This window comes from Opisthorchis viverrini, assembly GCF_000715545.1.
Source record: "Opisthorchis viverrini unplaced genomic scaffold opera_v5_525, whole genome shotgun sequence".
Taxonomy (NCBI): Eukaryota; Metazoa; Platyhelminthes; class Trematoda; order Opisthorchiida; family Opisthorchiidae; genus Opisthorchis; species Opisthorchis viverrini.
Window position 1 is genome coordinate 80,826 of NW_008752176.1, and position 22,596 is coordinate 103,421.

The 22,596-nt window shown below is 44.4% G+C and overlaps 1 protein-coding gene across 1 annotated transcript in view; it reads right to left on the minus strand.

The window, feature by feature from the left end:
- T265_15456 (hypothetical protein) overlaps positions 1 to 18,569 on the minus strand; it is a gene marked incomplete at both ends in the record, with an annotated part of 43,562 nt that extends 24,993 nt beyond the window's left edge. The window contains 11 exons of the mRNA XM_009178193.1: positions 706 to 721; positions 766 to 1,164; positions 2,303 to 2,552; positions 4,994 to 5,132; positions 9,812 to 9,922; positions 11,066 to 11,263; positions 13,041 to 13,186; positions 14,383 to 14,452; positions 17,058 to 17,189; positions 17,984 to 18,448; positions 18,493 to 18,569. Of these exons, the coding sequence (XP_009176457.1) occupies positions 706 to 721; positions 766 to 1,164; positions 2,303 to 2,552; positions 4,994 to 5,132; positions 9,812 to 9,922; positions 11,066 to 11,263; positions 13,041 to 13,186; positions 14,383 to 14,452; positions 17,058 to 17,189; positions 17,984 to 18,448; positions 18,493 to 18,561 (1,995 nt within the window). The remainder of the gene's footprint in view (positions 1 to 705; positions 722 to 765; positions 1,165 to 2,302; positions 2,553 to 4,993; positions 5,133 to 9,811; positions 9,923 to 11,065; positions 11,264 to 13,040; positions 13,187 to 14,382; positions 14,453 to 17,057; positions 17,190 to 17,983; positions 18,449 to 18,492) is intronic.
- Between the last annotated feature and the right edge of the window lie 4,027 nt (positions 18,570 to 22,596).

Below are 22,596 nucleotides of genomic sequence, written 5' to 3' on the forward strand. Positions count from 1 at the left end.
GGCGACGTTTTGAATTTCTGATCAACAATGCACTACAATCAATCAATCAACCCGCTCAAAAGGTTAAATATGTAAAATACCTGGAGAGGTCAGCCGAACCGCAAGGAGATTACCTTACCTGCCTTGATTGTCAAAACAGATCGCCCGACATTTCAAAATTTCCATACGCTTTAATTAAGTTTGGCTTCCAACTTCAGATCAGCCGAGCTGCTGGGTCCGTCCGCCTAGTAGACTACATAAGACCGAAATGTGCACTTGCAGCATCAAGGCTACTAAACGAGGGTTTTTTTTACTCCAGAGTGACCGCCACCGAAATTCTGGTTCTTGAATGTATTATGGGTTCAAACAAGTTTCAGTTAGGAAAACTAAGTGGAGCAGGTCTGATCGAGGGGTTCAGAAGTCCAGGTAACTCCGAGATATCATCTGTGGCTCGACCGATTTTGAATTTAACAGTACCAGAAAACCCCTTGAGGCGAAACCGAACCAAGCAAGGATGATGGTGGATGAGTATCAACAGTGAACAATTAAAGGCAGACCTCACAGACCTGAGAAACAGAATACAGTTACGTGCCCAGGACATGACCTTCCCCACGAAAAACTCTAACATTGTGCATCATTCCTCAACAAGAAGGGGTTGTCACGAAAGAGAGACACGGGTATTGTGGGACAATTAACGGCCTCAAAACCAGTAGGGCGTAGGCATACTCGAGGATGAGCTAGACTGCCAAAAGCGTCCCAGATTATAACGATGAGAACTACACTTACTCTGCATCGACAGAAACGTCCACACGGTCAATACGATGCTTTCCCATCTTGCGAACTGGGACAACCTTGCTCTGATTGCTTTCCTCACAGGATTGCGTGACGTCGGCGGTAGAGTTGCTGAGAATAGAGCGAACAGCGCTCAGCATTGCATAAAACGGTTTGCTAGCCGCCACAGCAAGCAGTCCTTCAACTGGGACTGTCTCGGCTGAATGGAGCTGTGTTTCGATAGAATTCAACAAACAAGTGACTGCCAGAAGTAGACGTTCTCGTGGAGGAGTGCTTAAATCTAACTGCAATAACGGATCATCCTGTGAATTCTCCAGAGTAGAGGTATCTTCGTCAACAGGTGACTTCGGGACAGCATTGATTGCCAGGCGAATGCACTGCCACGCCAAAGGACTAATATCAGGACGTGCACTCGTGGCGAACACAGTGAGTGATTCGCGCCAAAGCCGGGATATCAACCCCGGTGCCTACAAGTAGAAGACGTTACAAAAATGAAACCTTTCATGAACGATAAGAGTGGAATTCACTGATTAACTACACCAAACTGGACGATACCGCTGTCACAACTTTTCAGATGCGCCTTTAATAACCATGTAGATATCAAAGTCCGAAAAAATGTTGTCTACACTTAACAGTGAGGTGGGTCTGTAACAGCGAGGTGGCTCAGGTGGTTAGAGCGTGAAGTTACTGACGGGAAGGTCCGTTGTTCGAAACCCGACCTCTGCCTCTCGACTTCCCCTGTGTAGGTTAGGGCAACCTGACAGTATCCCAGCCCTCGTGGTTCCTTCGAGTAGCATGGCAGCTAGGCCCCGGAAGGGTGTTACAGCTGAACGACGAGCCTGTAACAGCCTTTGAAATGACTTTAGACGAGAAGCTTGTTTTCCATATTTGTCCACTCCATCTCCCTGTTTCAGTATCACGGATAAGAAGCCCGAAATAAATGCAATTAAAAAACGAATTTGTTTATCTGTGGGGAAGTACACATGGAGCCAGCAAACGGAACTAGCTCCTCCACAACAGTAGTCTCTCTGAAACCCACATTTTTATACACGCATGTTTTTAGCCCAGTTGTTTCTAGTCGCACGTCAACCCATAGGGAGGCGACACTTTTGCTTTTTGTTTCTTAACTTCAAATCGTTTGGCAGCGGCATCTCCTTCCACGCAATGTGAGGAGAACATGAAACCCACATAAACTCTCGGGTAACCCGTTCCCTAAAAAGGTGAAATCTCGTGGAGAAAAACTCGTCAACGGCCCAGAAATGGGAACATCGCTAGAGCTGTAGGCTGTTCACCGTATGAGGACATATTTTGATGCATACCCATGGAGGGGACTCGTTCGAACAATGGCAGTTGGGAAAGGGTTAAAAATAGGTATCAAGAGAAGCAATTTGCATCCTGTGATCACGGCACAAAGCCTTCAGTCATTGAACGTAGTCGAACAAAACATGGAAGAATCCTACAAGACGGATAACCAAATGCAGACTAAAAAGTGAGTCTATGACAAAAAAGGATCTAAAAAAATATGACATACCATTTTACTTGCCAGACCCGTGGAAAGGTAGATCTGCAGTGCGTACTCCCGGTCCTAAGGTAGATCTGCAGTGCGTACTCCCGGTCACCCTCGTATGGACTGCAAAGCCCAACGAAAAGGCGACTGGAAAACTGCTTGATACCAGCGGAATCAAGTGTGAAATCGCAGGAATCGTCTTTCGAATCGGAAAATCCAATGTCAAGTGACAACCGGGCTGCTCGACCGAATAATCCGAGGGTATAATCGTTGGCTGTAGATCCATAGGCCAGGGTGCAACAAAAGAGATAGAACTAGACGTTATCCAGTAAGTATTATCTGCTGGCGATTAAAGAATTTGAAAAGTTTGATACCCCTAATTTTAACAGATAAGATAGTGAACAACATGGGAAAGGGTGGGAGGGGAAACGGTATTTTCCAGGGGAAAATAATGCAAAGGAAAGGGGAGTGACTAGTTCAAAAACAAGTATGAGTTTGTGGTTAGTTTCGAACCAGAGGTTGCGTAGTGGATTAAAGGAAACCAAGACCGTAAGTGCAGCCTAACAGTGAGAATAGTGTAGGCAAAAAGCGGCAGATGCAACAGTGTGCGTTCACCAGCAAAGCTAAGAGAGAAGAGATTCGTTTCCTGAGAGACTAGCACACGGTATACAAAACGGATGCCTTTCAAACAACGCTTTCTATTGTGTCATCTCAGATGGACATTGTCATCATCATCGTCATGCGTGTGTATCGTACAGTGGTAATTGTTGCCACAGTTTTGTTGGTTGATGATATTGGAAGATAGGAGCAGGCGGTTTAACTAACGCGTGAATCCAGAAGTGATAGTAGGCTTTCCATTAGGGAGGTCAAGAGGGCAAGCAATGAAGTTACCAAGCTTGGATGCACGGAAGCCACTGCGCACGCGACTAGGTTATGTCTGTCCGCCTCCCTAAACACTAATGTATCCTGTCTGGGGGTTGCCATTCTGAAAACCGGCAGTGACCAGGGCAATTGGGTTTGCTGGTAATGGCTTTCACACTTCCCTGTCAAGTCATTGCTTGACCCCTGGTTCGTTTCCACTCTCTAATTGGTTGTGTGAAAGGGGCTATCCGAAGAATTTGTTTGACTGGCCTATGAAACACGTGACCAAGCCAGCGCAACCTATGGAATATGTTCAGCTGATCTATCGTGGGTAAGTTAGTTTGTCCGAAATCCATTCGATGTACCTCAGTGCTACTGATCCAAGGTTACCACCAGTCTCAGGCACTGCTCCAAACACTTAAAAACGTTTGACATCCTCAGCACGCATAGGTTAGATTTCTGACCACTATGACAATGTAGAGCGCACCGCGGTATTGTAAACCCAATCCTTAGGAGATGGACTATACCATAGGTGAGGTGTATGACAAAGACTGCTCTGGCCATCCGGATTCGGTTGGAAATATCACCTTCAGCTAGCCCACGGGGACCGATACAGTTGCCCAGGTAAACAGATCTGTCTACTAGCCCTTCAAGCGTGGAATTTGGGTTTGGTCCTGTCCAGCTTTAAGACGAACAATTAAGGTTTATGTTTCGTTCGTTCGAAGTTCATAACCCATCTTACCGATCGGTGGCTTTGTGAATCAATTACTGGACTGTCTTTTTTCACTTTTGTTCCAATGATAGCTGAATCACAGAACTTATCTCCCCGTAGACTGCATTTCTCCACCAATCACGTAGAGCTTAATGACAAGGTAACTACGATACTCATAGCAAGGCTTTATTATGAATTTTTGTAAAGGCCTAAATCCCTCATTGGAAGCACATGAACGAGAAGCCACATTTGCTACTGTAGTGATCTCGCGGTTGAGAGGAAATGCATCCCAAGTTATCCTCTACGATGAAACCTGAGGACCTTGAGATAATTTAAATTCGACAAGTCAGCTGTAACTTTGGCTCTCGTCAAGACCTCACGCCTCAGGTTGAATTGTTCTTAAACGTGTACTAACTTATGTTTCAGTCAACAGGGAAAATGTGCCTGCAAATGAAATAGGTATTTCTGCATCAGGGGGCTCTGGCAGAACGACGATGTAGTTGTGTTCAGCGCCATCAGGTCAGGTGGTTAGCTCGCAGATCTTTGCAATTGGCTTGCAAAAGCTTCACGGCCATCCGAGGAGATATTGTCAATGCTTTATTGCATAGAAAATGTTGAAATACCTAAATCACCAATGTTATGATGGTGTTAAATTCATGGATGAATATGACGTGGAGGACCTCTTTTAATTCTTAGATGTCCACCATTCGATAAATGGAGGGAATCACCAAACGCATGTAAAGTTTCACAGGTCAATCTAGACTGGACCGCAGCTAAACTTCAAAAGTTGCTGCATTATAAAGATTAAAATCAATTGAGCTCGCGATTAACACTCCCTTCATTTCATGATTAATGTCTACATTCCCGTCCAAGTAAAATATGGTCTCAGGAGTGACCTGTAATCGTTGTAATCAGTTGATTTCCACGAGCGTGTTCGTTTGTCCACAAGTTATCTTTCCCTAACCATGAAATTAACTGCTTATGGACGGCTGATAAGCTAGCGCAAAATCCAATATATTTTGTCATCATATTTCTCATTAGTCTCGTGAAATTTGCGCAAGGTGGTGGACATTTGAAATATACAGGCAACCGACCAAAGTCCGACTCGGAAGTTGGTAGGTAAACAAACGCGAGAGACAAACCTTTATGATTCTCACCAGCAGATTCGTCGAGCGCTATTGCCAAGTTATATAGCCCACTCAGGCTGAGTGACATTCTAGCTGCGGGCACACCGGGGTATAGTCCTTGAAGCAGAAGAGCAGCCAGTGGGAGAAGCCGGTGCTAAAATGATGAAAAAACTTCATCAGGTATGACTGACGCTCTAGCTCACTGCAACAGCCGATAAAGTAGGAAGCACGAGCTAACAACTAGTTCAACTGAAAAACTGAGTTTTCCGAGAAGCTTGGTATTAGTCGGTAGATTTATTGCTGGGCAACGTTTCGCTTTTGACACAAAAGCTTCGTCAGGCCGTGACTAGATTACGAGGTTGATCGAGAGGAAGGAGAAACAATCAGCTAAGTCAAGGTGAATCTTATTGAAAAACTGATGAGAAGGCAGACCAAGTGACTAGGTTACGAGATTGGTCGGGAGGGAGAAACAATCAGCTAAGTCAAGATAAATGTGATTGAAAAAATGAGTTGTTTCAGCCTGATGAGAAGGTTCTAGTCTAAGCTCATTGAGAGGATTCAAGCGGAGGGTTGAAATACATAGCAAACTACCCACTCAAACATCAAGACTTCATGGCTGATGTTGCTTCGTCTGAAAGAGATCCCCAAAAGGGTAACATAATCTAAACACTCTCCGTGGTGCACCCGAGTGTACCTTCATCAGTGAAATCTGACGTTGTGCGTATAGATATGATTTTGCGGTGGAACCAACCGCGTCTGGTAAGCAATTTTGGTCCACATTTTCAAGACCTCTTTTTGACCTTAACAGGAAGAGTTGCGCTCGCAGAGCTGCACTGGTACTCCTTTGAAATGAACGAAAGAGGGCAAAAGTCACTGGATAAATATGGAAATCAACTTCTACGGCAACGAGTAGTTTCTGCGGATTCTGTCAGCAATCGTAGACGGGTTTTGCTGTACTAACTCTCTCATCTTGGCCGTAAGCAATGACTGAACCATGAAGTCCCTGCAACCAGCATCTTTATCAACAAACTATTCTTCATCACCATGAGCAACAACACCAGTGAATCACTTCAACAGGAGCAAGTCCCAATGTGAGGATGACACAGGTAAATATTCAAGGCTAGCCTACGAAACATTCGAAATTAAAATTATCCGTCTTCGAAAAGACAAGCAATGTTCGTTGGCCACTTCAGATGGTCTTTCGCTCTCGCCTCCTTACAAACCAAACATCCAAACAATCTGGATGAAAAGTAATAGTTATTAGCATGTACGCTTATTCAGGTCTCAGTCTTAATTGTGAACCGTTCCAACGCTACCCAGTATATTGGTGTCCTCCCCTACATTAGGATGTCAAGCCACAACTAAAATATTTCAGAAAAACAACACTCTCTTCGATAGAGCATCATTTGGTATCAGTGGAGAACGGACGATCTACCGCAGTTTGTATTGTTAAATGTGATACTCGAAAGAAGCATCTGCTGCATCGCCAGATGCTGGTATCGCAAAAAGCAAGCTTACATTAGTTACAATTCGGCAATATCAGCGGCAAAATAGTGGAGCATGCCTAGGAGCCTCCGCTCACATAGGCTCCTCTCGCAAAGGCAAAACAGGACCTGTACTGTCCACGCCGAAAACGCAATGACAAACCCAAAAGGTGAAATGAGCCGGCGAGGAAATACCTCAGATTCTTGTGCTGATATCGGTTTTCACTCTGCCAATGGAGATTTGCACAGGCTGCCAGATACGCCCACCCCAAACTGCGCATGTTGAAGCAAAACTCTCTATTGCAAAGCCCAAAAGTTCTAGGTGAAATGGGCAATCGCCTTTCGAAAGCCGTGCTTCATCCTCCATCTATGACCATGCTGGAAAGTTAACTTTGATAACACCCTTCTCAGCTTACAGGCGAAATGGCCAAACGATATGGATCTAGGCTTACTTCTTTTCCATCTAACCCTCAACCCAAAGTTATTGACCACCGTCAGTAACAAATCTGAGATAAAATGCACTCAACAGTGGTCTATGTATTCGGAGAAGAAGCGAACCACTTCATCGATGACGTTATCATGATGTCAGCCTTTGTTTGAAGGGCGCATAACTAATAGTTACATGCAGTTGGTTCAAGTCTACAGCACCGACCTGTTGATCAGACATTTTAAAAAATTCACTGCCTATTTGTCTATGATCGTCAGTGCATCCGAGTATCGCATAGGTTATATCGAGCATCGTAAGCGCAACAACGAAGTCTACCAGCGGGTCTTCGAGACAGGTAGACTCCGCGAAACTCCAAATACAATCGTCTCCAAAATATGTGGCTTAGCTGGTTGGGACGTATTCCCGAATGCTCACCCGTCGACTGCTTGGGCGCGTGTTTCTCACAAGACTGAGAAACAACCGAGGAAAGCCATTTGAAAGCCGCAAAGCGACACAAAGTCGAAGTCTGGAGCATTCACTAAAGAACTTAGCCATGATAACTGTTGTTCGAAGTATTCGGCCCAACAGTCGAGGCCTTCTTCTTTACCCAAGATGGTCATTCCATTTCGATCTTGAAGGTTTCACTCACAAATGGCTTCCGGAGACATTATATATATATATATATATATATATATATATATATCGTTCCAAAATGATAATTTTGTCAGCCTACTCGACAGAGCTTGAGCTCTGAAAACTAGAATCTCTGAGATCCTACGGCGTCCACCTGACTTCATTAACAATGACGTTAAAACAAAAGGTGATCCGGAGATATTTTAAAGCGCGAGTCATATACTCTCACCCTCAAGGCCAACCTCGTTGAGTAACTGTGGTGAGGAAAACCGATCAGGCAGTGGGAGACTACGTTGGAAGACAAAACCAATAAAAGTGTGCGTCTTAATGGAAAAAATTACCCATCAGGTTACTGAAAACTCTTCACTTTTCCTGGGGCTCGTCATGTAGGCGTCTGTATCAACCTTATGTTCCAATTTAACACCAAAATGTGCGCAATGGAGAAATACTGTGATTTGTTAATTAAGTTAGCGTTAACGGGATAAACAACTGAGTCCTAGATGAACTGCCCGTTTATGACATCCGGGTCCTCTGTTCATATGCCATCGGCCCAATAGCTGAAGACGTGAAAATGTGATCCATGCACGTACACGTTCATCATGTATCACAATATGGTCACCTGGTACTTAAACAGCAGTTGGCTAACCAGTCTGCACCGACATTGTGAGCAGTATCGAAATTTAAATTCGATAACTCGAATATCGTGCAAAATGAGACATGAGCCGGCCGATCGAAGAATATAGTAAAAAACGAGATTCAGGAGAATTTCAGCTTAGCCTTAGGCCGACACGAACTGAATTCGCAGATCAGTTTATGAGTCTATATGGTTAGTCTGTTTTCCTAGAACAATTTCTGCAGTTTTGGTTACGCAGATTAAATAAAGGAAATCCATCCACCTGTCACTTTTCGGCGTTCATGAAGCGACTGGACCTTACCGTGGAGTGACGGTTTGCGAACCTCAGCGTCCCCGCGACACTCAGAGTCTCTCATACCAGGTTGGTCAATGGTTAGAGGTCTGACGAACACAGTCTCCTGGCCTTCCAGGTTGGGGGTTGGGACATGTGGCGAGTTGTTCCGTAGAAATGGTAATGCACTTGCATTTCCCGCCAAACACCGCTGTCTTGCGGTTAGGCTTTTGAGCCAAAGGCTTTGGTTGGGGACTTTAATCGTCCTCCTGTCTAGGTGTAGGCGCCCTGGCAGTATCCCAGCCTTCGTACAACCATGACATTCACAACTATTATCACTCTCATACCACATCGGCCATGTAGTTTTAAGAAAATCTGTTGCATACTGGTAGGCCAAAAACCGGGTTGTTTCAGCGTAGGAACATGTGCGTTCAAAAGTACAAATGTCTGGAAATACAAACCACCATTTTTTGGTTAACAACGTATTTGATCTAAACAGGACAATGAGACGTTGGCATTTCTCTACAGACCACAGAGAAACTACCGACAACTAACAGAATTTATATTATTGGTAATACCTGGAATATATGAACTACGTCAACGTTCGTTGAAAAAAACTAATTATTCAACGATGCAGTTCGTCCTAGGTCTACTATTAAATGATTGCACTTAAGTGAGCTACAGGGATCCGAATATATGAACTACGTCCACGTTCGTTGAAAAAAACTAATTATTCAACGATGCAATTCGTCCTAGGTCTACTATTAAATGATTGCACTTAAGTGAGCTACAGGGATCCTGCGATATTCATGTCCCCCTCCATTTTTTCTTAAAGAAACTTCTAAAGTCTGTAAGACAGGTACTGTCAGACGTTGTTAGTTGATAAGGTGGCAGTTGACCTATTTCCCGTGTGATCGCTATTCGAAAAAACAACATCAGTGCGAGCGATCACAGTACCATAAAGTCCAAGCACGAGCGAGAGACAATCATGGAATACGTGTAACAGCCAAACTGTGGAGAAAACACGTTCCCACCGTCCGGACTTTCATCAAGGAACTCTCACATACGATAAGTTCCTTTATTGACTTGCTCCCATTTCGCATTGTATTCATTTTTATACGTGTCGCAACCACACTAAATATCTCTATTAGTGCACATACGCCTTCTGAATTGCATTATGCTCATCATCAGCTGAGCATTTATTATTATAATGTCCAAGCACACTTTAATGAACAACCGTTGAAGCTGCAGGTGATACACACACAGGGGTACAGATGGTCTCCAACCTGAAACTAATTTCCAGAATACAGGAACAGGAGGTAGCACAAAAACTAAACCGTATTTCATTCGGCCAGTCTAAACAACGTAATCATTCAGCACTCACCCTGGGTTCGAATGTGCTGAGGGGTTCCGTTGAATCCAAAGTATTCTTTGCCTTCGCTTTTGAAAAACCTCCAAGCAAACCCTTAGCCACCTGCGCAAACAAAGATAAGGACTATGGTAGAGAGTTTCAGCAGAGGACGCTTGGAAATAAAAAATAAGGCAACACCTGATTTCCTGATCTGTGGACTACGGTGATGGGGAATCATTTCTGAAGTCTGTAGAGCTATACAGGCGATAGCAGACGAATTTAAGTACAGGTGTGAGGCTTTGGGAGAGGGGATTGCAAAGAGCTCGCCGTACATGTAACATAAACCGCATAGTGGTGGTAATGCTGATACTTATCGGTGGTTTGAATCTAACGAGTCCTGAGCTGAAACTGAACACAACTTTGGACAGAGATGTCTGCAGTGTAACTAGGGAAATCCCAGTGGTTAAGGTGCGAGACCGGGAAGTGCGTGGTTCGAACCCAACCCAAGCATCTCAACTGCTTCTGTCTGTCTGACAGTATCTCAGCCCTGATGCCTCCTTCTGGTGGCATGGCCGCTAAGCACCGAAAGGGTGTTATAGCTGAAGGACAATCGTTATTTACTACTATTTTCTGCGGAATGCACCAACCCGGAAGTACAGATAGCTGGTACATATTATAGCGACAGAGTACTTTTCTAGGGATAAGTAGTAACCTTTGTGGTAATTGGGACAGGAAAGTTCAGCATAAGGAAATTTCGAACCCCAAAACACTGACAGATTCTGGTGCGATATGCATTTTTTCCCACTAAGGTTTATTGAATGTTGGTTCAGGGCCGAACACCAGGTGTTGTGATGTATGTCCGGGAAAACTTTATGAAATTTATGAATATTCCCACATGCTGTCATTCATTTATGCAGACTGGGTGTGATAATTTCAGCGCTCAACCACACAAAGTCCAACAATGCATCTTGAATCTGTTAGCTCAGGTTCTTAAGAAAAGGACATTATTCAACACCACCGTGTAAAGCGCCGCTAGACACACACCACCACACACAACTGCACTTTCCGAATGAATTCTTTTCGCATTTGAACTAGCAAGCTCAGATTTCAGTCACTGATGGCGGTACAAGAGAAACACTTAGCATCGATGCTAAAAGTAAGTGCAGAATTAAAGGGTTAATAGTCGAAAACAGCAGCTTTGAACATGTTATAATCATTCTACACAGAATATTGAATTCAGGTCATTGTATACATATATATCCAAAAACGCTATCAAAGTAGGACAACCTGGAAATGATCAAGACCTTGGTACAGTACACGCACCACGTAGATCACGTAGCTGATCTGCTGGCGAACGGATCGCTGCGGCTCCCACAAGTTGACTCGCAAGAAACTGAAGAAAATATCCACGAGTTGCATCAGTTCGTTGGAATCCTTGCATCCTTGGATAGCAGTGCGAAGAAATTCCAATGCATCTACCCGAGCCTGTTAGCAAGGGAACCAAAGCAAAACATTTATGCATAGATACAAAAAGGAAAAGAGAAGCGAATGACGGTGAAAGTCCATTGAAGCTTTGGTACGCTTGCGTTTGTTACTCCAACGCATCCACCTAGCGAGTTGGGCATATCCTGAGGTAGCAAGGATTTCTTCCAGGTTGAATGAACCCTATCGCAGCAGTGTGTCAAGAACTATTCTTTTATAAAGTTCCTCTAAATACACGCATTAGAATGATTCGATATGAACCTCCTGCAGTCACACAGCGTCTCGTACCGTTGGCACTGCCCTACAAGTACCGCCATGGAGACTTACAAATCCTTTTCGAACAGTAACGGACTAGTTTTTAATATAAAACTCAAGCTAAATGATAAGGTGGCTGATGATTCGATAATACAGAAATGTCCGGATGGCGAAGAGCAACTTACAGAGTGGCAAATCGTCAAGGTAATATAGATGGCTTTGCAAGAGCTGCCAACACGGTCACAGATTCAATACGGGATGTGAAGTGTGAAAAAAATTATCACTCCAGGCATGGAAAACTGATCAGCGAGTTGATTACTTCCGAAATGGGAGTTTGCAGAAAGTGCATCCTAACCTCCCATATTTCTTCCTTGCAATTCATACATATTACGGTCATAATTTTGTATGAACATCAAAGAATCTGTTTATCCATATGGAGCGTTATGGGGACGAAAGCGATTTTATCCCGCCGAAATTCAACGAATCAGCTGTATCGTTTTTTGGAGTTCGGTTACAAATTAATCTTGGTCCAAAATAGATTAATCCCGCTACAACACGCTAACAGCAATAGTTGGAGCAGGATTGTCAGACGTAACTGCTTTGGTTAAACCTAGCACTATATGCAGGTAGCCTTCAAACGTTGGACACATAACTGAAACAAACCGTTTGTTTCAATGCTTCACCTCGAACTTTAGAAAACTGACTAATTGGAAATGTACGTGAAATGGCTGGCAGAGTTTGCGTTAAGTATAGTACAACTGATATGAATGGATTGTCGGTACCCGCAGTTATAATTGTCAAATTTCCCACCAAAACATCTGGAGTTCGAAGGCTATCAAATTTGTGATGGGGTGTGAGCGATGAGAACGGTTCAGGATTTTTCAGGTCATCCCAGGCCGAAATCGCGTCTCATAAAGAGGACCACATCCAATGTTATGGTGTTACTTTTGTAAAATCAAAAATGCGATCCTCAAGACGAGAAATGTTTCTGAAGGACACTGTCTACAGAACTTAAGTGACTTCCAAATACATAGTTGAGCCTAGCAGCTTTGACTGCATTGAAAACATCACCGTGTACGATGGGTTCAGGAATGTCACAATCTCTATGATTTGTGATAAAGCGACAATAAGGTACACATTCAGCCAACGACAGAGATAACTATGCTTTGTGAAAACTAGTAACTGGGGATTATGGTGCAGTCTGACAATGGACGATAGTGAGGTGACATTCCGGCAATTTCGAAAAGTGACACTCCGATCCCGATACATTCTAACAGTACCTCAGCCAAGAAGTTTCCACCCAAAAATGCTGCTTTAAGTCATGTTGCTGGATTGCGCACAGTGGAAAAAGATTTGTGAGGTTCGGACAGGGTAGAGAGCAGTGGAGAGCCCAGAAAACGGGCCACTGGATTTGAATATCGAGGTTCACAACTTTGTAGTAAGTGGAACAAAATATTTACCAAAATGCATCCACAATGGAGTCAGCTATATCAAACGGCGGGATTAGTTTGCTGAAGCACAGTACCTGTATATCGTGGCACGTCAAAATTTGCCGCAGCAACCGGTAACAAGATGACAGACCAAAATTGAACCGTTTGCGTCCCTTCTGTCCGGCCTGTAAAGCCAGCCGATAGCAGTCAAACAACAACGATATGCAAACATTAGGCTGACCTACAAAAGGGAGACGAAAGTAAGGTAAGACGGAAATGACGCGAAGATTCGAAGAGCAGCTGTAGATCGATGGGTCGCATCAGTTACAAACTCACTGAAAACCAAAAATAGGCTTATGTATGTCAAATGCACATTTCCCACTATAGCTCAATAGGATATAGAGGTGCACCGCTTCAAGGTTCAGTCTCTTCGTGAACCTTGCTGTAACTATGCTATCAGAGTCACTGCGCTTTCGATGCATCTTCCGTTGCGAACAGGGAAGTTTTCTGCGGTTTTCTTACAGTTTTCCACAAGGAACGGTTGCTACAGGGGAGAACGTTTGTTGTCGCGAAATCTTCCATATTATGGAAGGTCGACTTCTTGGCGATTGAAGTTACCGTAATTTGAGTGCGACCAATTGACGTGGTCGAATGCTTGTGGAAAATATGTGCGAAATGATTGGCGAAAATCTGGAGCTTGGACTGAATATTTAAATTAGGACGACTCAGATCAGACGGATTTGGCTGGTGACCCAACAACGGTAGACTGAACACACTGAAATATAAAAACACTGCTGGAGAAAATACCTAAGCTGTTTAACTGGGCCAATGTATCGCTATTCTACCATGTCCAGCCATGAGGTAATTTGTGTACGGGGTTGATCGAGTTTCTGCACCACCCGGAAACAGTCTTGTGTTCTCGATGGGTAAGTGGTTTCCACGATGGTGCAATGACGAAACCAGAGGAGCTGTTAACACGTAATTACATTGCAACCTGGATCCCTCCTTACAAGCAACGTATGCTGGAAAGCCGTATTATATTACGGTTTCATACCTTTTGGGGACCATCGGTGAGGTGATTTAACAGACCCCCAAAAGAATTCGAATCCACGACAATCTGTCTCCTGTAACGTTTGAATACATCATTCGGCCATCAAGGGCTGGTGGTGACGAACTCGCACGTGGACAGAACATACCGTTAGTATCCCTGTCAGGCAGTTTGTATGAAGCTGATAAGTATTGAAGAAGTTATTCGGTAGGATTGCAACGAAAGTTAATGTTGTTTCCATCAATGCGCGGATGTGGACTGCCATAAAGCAAATAATAGTATCGGGCCGGTTGATGAGAAGTGAGTCAAGCAAGAGCAGGATGAAACTCAAAAAACAGAAAGTCAAAAAGCCCTATTTGAAAAAAAGACTCAAGCGCATTTTTACATACTTTCATTGATCGTTTCAATCATCTCCGAGAGAAGAGATAGATCAACGGAGGCCAGTTTCGGGAGAATGTACTGTGAAAATGAAGGGAGGGTCGCCGTAACTATCGAACAACAATCAATGAAAATAGCGAGGACACATAAACATCACGTCAATTGGACAGTGAGCGCAGGCAAACTAACAATTGCTGAATAAAGACGAGGAGATAATGAAAGCGCAAGGCTTTTATTATCTCTTCAGTGGTCGACTGTATCTTCTTTTCGAGTTGAAATTCCTAGCCTTGTTGATTTCTCCTTTCTGATTGTGGGACGCCATTGGCACGCACCACGAATGCGCTCTTCGACAGTTTATCCTACGCGCAGAACAAACACTGTCACAAACGCCTACTTCAGTTGCCGTTATGACTGTTCACAAACCGAAACAACCCAATCAAACGGACCCGTCAGTTGGCTGCCGCCACCAGCAGTCAGGATTACTACTGATAATAACAATCGTTCATCTGTAGCACCCTTTCGGTGCCTAACTGCAATGCCACCCGAAGGTTGCACGACGGCTGGGATACTGCCACGTTGCCCAAGCCTAGACAGGGGAAGTCGAGAAGCGGAGGTCGGATTCGAAGCACGGACCTTCTGGCCGGCAAATTCGCGCTCTAACCACTTGGGCCATCTCGCCCCCAGCGGTCAAAATTTTGTCATCATATTGAATTGCTCGGGCGTCCCAAAGTAGTATGCATTTTATTCATTCTAATATTCAGCGTGATTCTAAGTTTGGACAATTTTTCGAAGGATACCATCACTTTTGCTCATGTTTGAGGCATTTATTGCCTCTTCACATTTAATAACCGCGTGGAATTTAGGCTTCACCATTGACCTTGCCATATTCATTCGAGCATTCGGGGAAAATCATAATGAGATGATCGAGTAAAGCGAAGAAAAACTTGGCATTGACCGAATGACCGATTGGAGGTTGGACCAACAACTACAACAGCGGGACGTACGGCGGTGAGGCATCAGTGTTGAACACTGATGTTGTGCTGTCGATGGTGATGATGATGACAGCTCTACTGAAAAGTAATCAAAATCCTGTAGCAAGGATTTGCTAGCAAAATTTAGAGTCAGACAACGAAACGTACCAGCTGGCATTCGGCTTCCGTTATTAAACGAATGTTCCAAACGCCTATACACGATTATGCAAGAGTTGAGTCAAAGCATCATTCGACCACTGGAGTCACTTCCGACATACTACGCTGGTCCCTGGAAAACCTGCATTTAGAAGATTGTCAGCCTGTTCCAGAAAACTTCACGCTACGCTTCCAATCCCCTCGTCTCCGTAGATGCTTGGCTGTTACATCACTGTTCACTTCCCACTCTCGTGTGTTTTGTTCACAGGTATCCCCGTCTTAACGACAACGCATACAAGCGCAGATAAAGACCCAACTTCATGATAATGATGACCCTAAGGGTCACTGGACAGATCCAACGAAAACACAATTTGGAACTTCTAGTGCCAAATATTAGCAAAGCAATCTAAGTAGAAGGGTTACAATCCACATCCTTGGTAAGAAGGACTGACACTGTTTTGGAATATGTATAGAAGATCGATTGACATTGGTGTAGTTACATCGAAGCCGTAGAGAACTCAACCAGAATTCACCAAGTTGCTCTGTAGGAGTCCAAAACTCGTGTCCATCAGATGAACCCCTTTGAAGCTAGCAAATGCAACGCCCCAGTTATCAATTTTGGGACTATAAGGTGAAATGATAACTACAAGTTGTCATTCTGGCATAATACAAAGACACCCTTACAACAGACAAGTTTTGCAACGTGGATTTTCGAGTACAGCCATTCACGAGACCGTTAATTGACCCTCAATAGAAAACGTGAAAGTAGCCGGCCTTTGTCTTTAGCATCGATCGGCTGTCACACTAAAACGGCCGAAATATCGACAGCAATGCTGCTCCGCCACGGGGTGAAACTAGAAAACTTTTCTAAAAGCTGCTCAAACATTATACAGTCGTAATCCGTATGTAAGGCACTAAATCAAGGCGACAAGGGGTAGCAACGTGAGATAAGCAATCGCGCTTCTAGTTCCCTATTATATTTTTCATTGTAACATCCGTCTTCAGTTTTCGACTACTTCAGGCAGCCCAAAAGTATTTAATAAAACCGGAAGACAGGGTCTGCTGAATTTTACGAGTGCTAGGCTTGCTCAGATACTACTATATCTCCTCCACACACAGAGACCAGTACCGAATATTCGCAGCACAAGCTGAAATCGAAACCTTTCAGCTTGTTGCACCTTCCGTATGTTGTAAGGTGCAACTAGAGACAACTGAGAAGTTTCGTCAACGAGAAGCATACTGATTGTACTCCCTGGGAGGAAACGTCTCCAGTCAAAGCGGCGCGTTGGCATCACTGAAGGCAACTTCTCCAGATGGAAGGAATAAGAATGACCTAACAAACCACTTGAATCCCCATTTACCTTGGATGGCATAGCATGTGTGTATATGAAACAACTGGGTGTCCAGTGGTCGGATGCCAACCCGAGGGTTGAGAAAGTTGTGTGGATATGTACCGATTCACCAGGTACTCGAAAGAATACCGGGGCGATGTGAACAAGAGTAAATTGTATGTAAATTGGCCTCAAGAACGAACAACGAGTTGTAACAAATTCCCATACCTGGTTAATACTGGCTCCGTATGTTTCGTAATCCTGTCCAGCTAAAGTAACCAGGGGCTTCAACCACGAGCGAAGCAGAGATGCATTCGTTATAAGCAGCCGATTGGCAATGAGAACATGCAGTTCGGCTACCTGGAGAAGCAGCACAAAGAGGTATAAAGCAGCCAACTATGCATCTACATTACCATGTCAATAAATAATATATTCAAGAGAGGTGACTAGAGGAATGTATAACCATAGGACTAACTGAACGCTAAGTATCCAAGGGAAGTGTGTTAAACCTTATATACTGCTGACCAGTTACTTGAAGTCACACGTCTTGATCTCACTATAAGGAGCTTAGACAGTAAAATCTGTTTGGATCCCCAAGAGGGGAATCCAAACCTCTCAGATGAAGTTCACTCGGATGGTTGATTTGGTCCTATATGGCTCACCGGAAAAGCATAACTTGGTAACATTGGTACCAATGTAGTATAGAGCAAAATCAAACAAGATAATGGGATATTTGGGGCTCACATAAATGGCAAGACTAGGGTCAGCGGCACACATCAGCAAACGTGAAGCGACAAAAGCTGATGAGGATTCCTGACGGTCTTCGGAGTGGTTATCTTCGACGAAGCGGTCGAGCAACCAAGAAACAGAGTACTTCGTTTTTTGGAAGATCAATTCCACAAGCCTAGTTAGCACGTTCAAGGTCCCGCGAAGTAGCCAGGAACTGCGACCCATGTGAGAAAGGATTTCACTAACCACATCACAGCAATCAGACCCAGAGAAGCTACAACAAACTTTGGAGGTCATTGTAAAATTCAGCCACAGTCTTACCATTGCAGTATGTCAGATGTGCTCTCAACAAATTCTCGAATGTCTCCACACAACAATGACGTATCACCTAGACAAAGAGTAGAAAGTAATGATGATATACATACCGAGACAGAAGAACTCTTCATTTCCAAACTAAACCTCAGAAGGTCAGATATGGGTGGCTGCTTGAGGCCGATTCCAGAAACTTGACCATCGCCCCTACCCTTTAATTGTAGGGACATGTTGCTAGAAGTAACGTTAGAAAAAAACTCATGGTACCTGTAACGTGAACTCCAAGTCTGTCCTATTTTGGCCAGGAAGTATAACTCTGTCGTGTCCATTGAACTGACCGGTAAATTTGTGTTCGTGTAGTGCAAAAATGCTTCGGTAAGAAGACTGAGTGGAAGACAGCCTGAGTCGGTTGGGCTGTCTGCCCATTGTTCCGCAGATAAGCTGCCCAAAACGGCGTAAATTATGACCAGACGCCGAGCTTGAAAATTTCCATCATAAAGTAATTGGCGAAGCAGATCAAAATAAGAGTGAATGCGTTGAACTGGTGGAACATTAGATTCTTGCAGAACTTGCAAAGTCTTGATGAGAACACGAAAAAGTCACCGGGGAGTTCCTCACTTACAGAATGAGCATAGGCGTTTGAGTCCTCGAATCGGAAAATTTGTATCAGGAAGGTGAAACTGGAAAGCATACTGTCCATCGAGGTGAGGCCTTTAAGGTAATGTGCGAGTACAAAAGCAGGATCAGAACTACTCACGAAGAACTGAAGCCATGCATGGCAATAATGCCTTCAGATTTTGTATAACCTCTGGCGTCGACGCAGCTTTGGACAGAAAGTAGGTCAGCATGTGCAAACATAAGCACAAGTCTTCATCGAAAGACAAATTTTCTGTAGAACAGAAGCTAACTCAGTCGAGGATGATGGGGAGAAAGCACTTTACCATGCTAAGGGAAGAAGTTCACTAGACACGTAACAAAAAACTTTATTGCACAAATATGTGGAAAAGCATGACCCTACCTTTGGCGTAAGTAGTAGCATCTGATGGCAGGACTGAATATCAACCGACGAGATTAGGAAATAAAACGTATACCTACCGGATTTTCGACGAAAAATTTTGTCAATTATGGTTAGGCGTGTATGTCGATCTGGTAGACCAGAGCAGACACTCAACGTGACATCAACCAGATCACTTTCTTCGTTCAGGCTGTCATGAACACATATAAGTCCGAATAAGGCTTACACAGGGAGTGTCACATTTTGACATTGTTGCAAACATCGTACGAGTTCATTTCGGAACTTAGATAGTCGAATGTCACCCATAGATCTGGAAATAGAAGCACCCAAGTGTGACAGATAAAGGAAGCACCCCACAGGCAGAAGACAAAGGAATACGAGTATGACCAATTCAGGCCTATACATAAATACACTCAGCCGAATGCAAGTGTGCAGTTTGACAAGAAACTAACAACGTAACTTGAACCTGAAACCTGCGTAGAGCAAGCACTCCAGTTGAACTTCGAAATTTCTATAATGCCATACCTGTCATGCTCGAGCATCAACTGAACTTAAATTTAGGGAATCAGGAGGTCATTCATGTTTACACCTACAAACCATCTACCGAAGTAGTAGTTCCAACTGCTATAACTTTGCCAACAAGAGAGGCTAAGGAAAACAACGTGCTGGAGGCAAGTTCATTGACGTCAAATTGTTCTGTTTGTTTAATATGACAGGGAATGACAGAACTAAGCAGTAGAGGAAATAGCTGTGATGCAGCATCGCCACTGGCTGCATTACAGCCATACCTGTTAGTCACAAACCTTTGGTGTCTCGCTCCTGGAGCCCCATTGGAGGAGACGGAAGTTACTAACACGACCGAGTTGTAAGCTGGCCACTCTAGATCATCTTTACCAGAATTGTCACGAAGACACTGGACCTCATCGTGGTGTGAAGGCTTGAGCACCTCAGCGATCCATTCAGCTATACTGGAGGTGTGCCCGCGACATTCACAGAGTATCTCATACCAAGTTGCTCAAAGGTTACAGTTCTGACGAACACAGTCTCCTGGTCCTCCAGGTTGGGCGTTGGAACATGTGGCGACTTGTTCCGTAGAAATGGTAGTGCATTTGCATTTCCCGTCAAACATCGCTGCTTCCCAGTTAGGCTTTTTAGCCAAAAGCTTTGGTTGAGGAGCACAATCGTCCTTTTGTCTGGGTGTGGGCGTCCTGACAGTATCCCAGCCCATGTACAACCATGATACCTACGTCCAACAATAATTTCATGACACATCAGCCGGGTCACCTTACCCGCTGCATTCAGCAGGGCGTGTAAGCGATAATAGGCTGCTCTGACGCTTCCCTTCTTTCTCTTTCACTTACTTCCTCTCCCCCTCTCCCCACCCAATCAATAGCTCTCCCTTTGGAGGCCCAGCACTGAGAACTGATGACTCCGTTCACCTTGATTCGGTTTTGCGTGCAGCATCTGCTCGTCAAGCGGCGCCGACATCCGCAGGTATCTCCAAATCAATCTTGAAGTCTCGACACCACCTATCTGGCCGCCTTCAACGTCCGCACTCTGAAGCAGGCAGGACAAAAAACTGCTCTTGCTCTCACACTGGACTCGCTTGGCATTGATGTGTGTTGTGTCTCAGAAACAAGACTTCAAGATGCAAGCACAGTGGTTGAGCTAACCACCCCATCAGTCTCTGCTCGCTTCCGGCTGCGGCAGCGGGATGTTCAGGGGTCGTTATCGTCCTAAGTCATCAGGCGGAAGTATCCTTCCTTGACCGGATTCCTATTGATAGTCGCCTCTGCACGGTTCGTCTACAAACGCCTGTCAAGGACTTTCATAAGCGGGAAGCTGATTGTTGTCTGTTTGCCGTGTCCGCTTACGCCCCAACTGACTGTGGCTCCGACACCGTCAAAGACAGGTTTTACGACGCCCTGAATGCCCTGCTGCGGTGAGCCAAAAGCCCAGATATCGTGGTGGTTACCGGAGATTTGAATGCACAAGTGGACAGGCTTAGTGCATCAGAGACTTACTTAGGAGGTCGACATGGACTGGACTCAGTATGTACGGACAATGCTGAACGATTGCTTCAGCTGTGTACTGATCGCAGGTTGTTTCTGTTATATAATGACGTTGTGTTTAACTTTTTACTCGCTACTCGTTGAACTAATCGTGTTTCTCAATGTTTTAGCTGATGTACCGGAATTGTTAGAAGCTTAAAGTCAATCATTCGGCAATCCTCGTTCTCTATTTCTGGCGCAACAATTTAATCTTCTAACAAAATACAATGGAGCGATTGCTTCGCCCACATCGGTTTGACGCAGATCCCCAATCCCCTTCTGCTTCAGAACAATGGATCCATTGGCACGAAACGTTTACAAATTTCCTCCCATGCATCGAACTCCTAAACGTTGACAAAAGAAAACTTTCGGTCAATTTTTTCCGTTCGTCTATCAACATATTCGTGAATGTACTACTTAAGAAGACGCCATCCAGACGCTCGGAACGACGTACATCAAATGAAGTGTCTTCTCGCCACGTGCTGGCTACTACCAAACAAGAACCGGGTCAATTACGTTGCCTTGCCGAGGAATGCAATTTTCGCGCGGTTTCTGCCGATAAACATCACGATGAGGTTATTCAAGACGCTTTTGTCACAGGCTTGCAGTCTAATTCCGTTCGCCAACGACTACTAGAAAAACACTCTTACGCTTCAACAAGCGCTTCACGAGGCACGTCTGCTTGAACATGCTCAACAAGAGTCACTCTCATACGACTCGTCTTCTCATGTTCCCTGTGGTACCGCATCTATCAAAACTGATAAACCTCTTACTCCTGTTCGTGATGCACTTATCTCTCAGACTGACTCTAATGATGCGATTGCAAGCACATCTTTATCTTGCTTCTTCTGTGGCAACGGTAAGCACATTCGTTCAAAATGTCCGGCTCGTGAATCCTTCTGTCATTCCTGCGACAAGAAAGGTCACTTCCAAAAAGTTTGTCGATCGAAACCGAGTTCAAGTCGTATCACATCGACGGTGAACCCTGGTGTCTCATCCATTTTCAACATCTCTTCATCCATTGGACTTTCCAAATCAATCGTTGGTGTTATAGTGTTATAGCGCTTCCTTCGGGTGGTATGGCAGTTAGGCACCGAAAGGGTGCTGCGGCTAGACGATTTTTTTCGAGTTGAACGTTATGGTGAATAATTTCCCACTTCATGCTATTATCGATACAGGTAGCTGCCAAAGTTATATTTCTTCTGACATCGCACTGAAGCATGGTTGGACAATAACATCTTCTAAGAGCGCTATCTCGATGGTTTCAACGAATTTATTATATGTTACTAGCGGTCATCTTTATGCGAAAGCACGCAATACGAAGATGTCAAACTCTCGCTCTTGTCCAATTTGTGTTCAGACGTCATCCTTGACTTGGACTTTCTCAGCCAACACCAAAGTGTGGCCATACCGTTCACGGGTAAACGCCTCCCCCCCCATTGGCCGTAAGCACAGTGAAAGCAGAGAAAGTCAATGCTCCTTCTTTGTTTGATAATATCGCCCCTAGGTGTCCTCCGATTGCCACAAAATCTCGTCGTTTCCCTCGCGCGGATACGGTATTAATCGGGACGGAGATTCGGAAGCTACTAGTTGACGAAATTGTTGAGCCGTCTAACTCTCCTTGGCGCGCCCAGGTTCTCGTCACTGCAAATGAAATGCA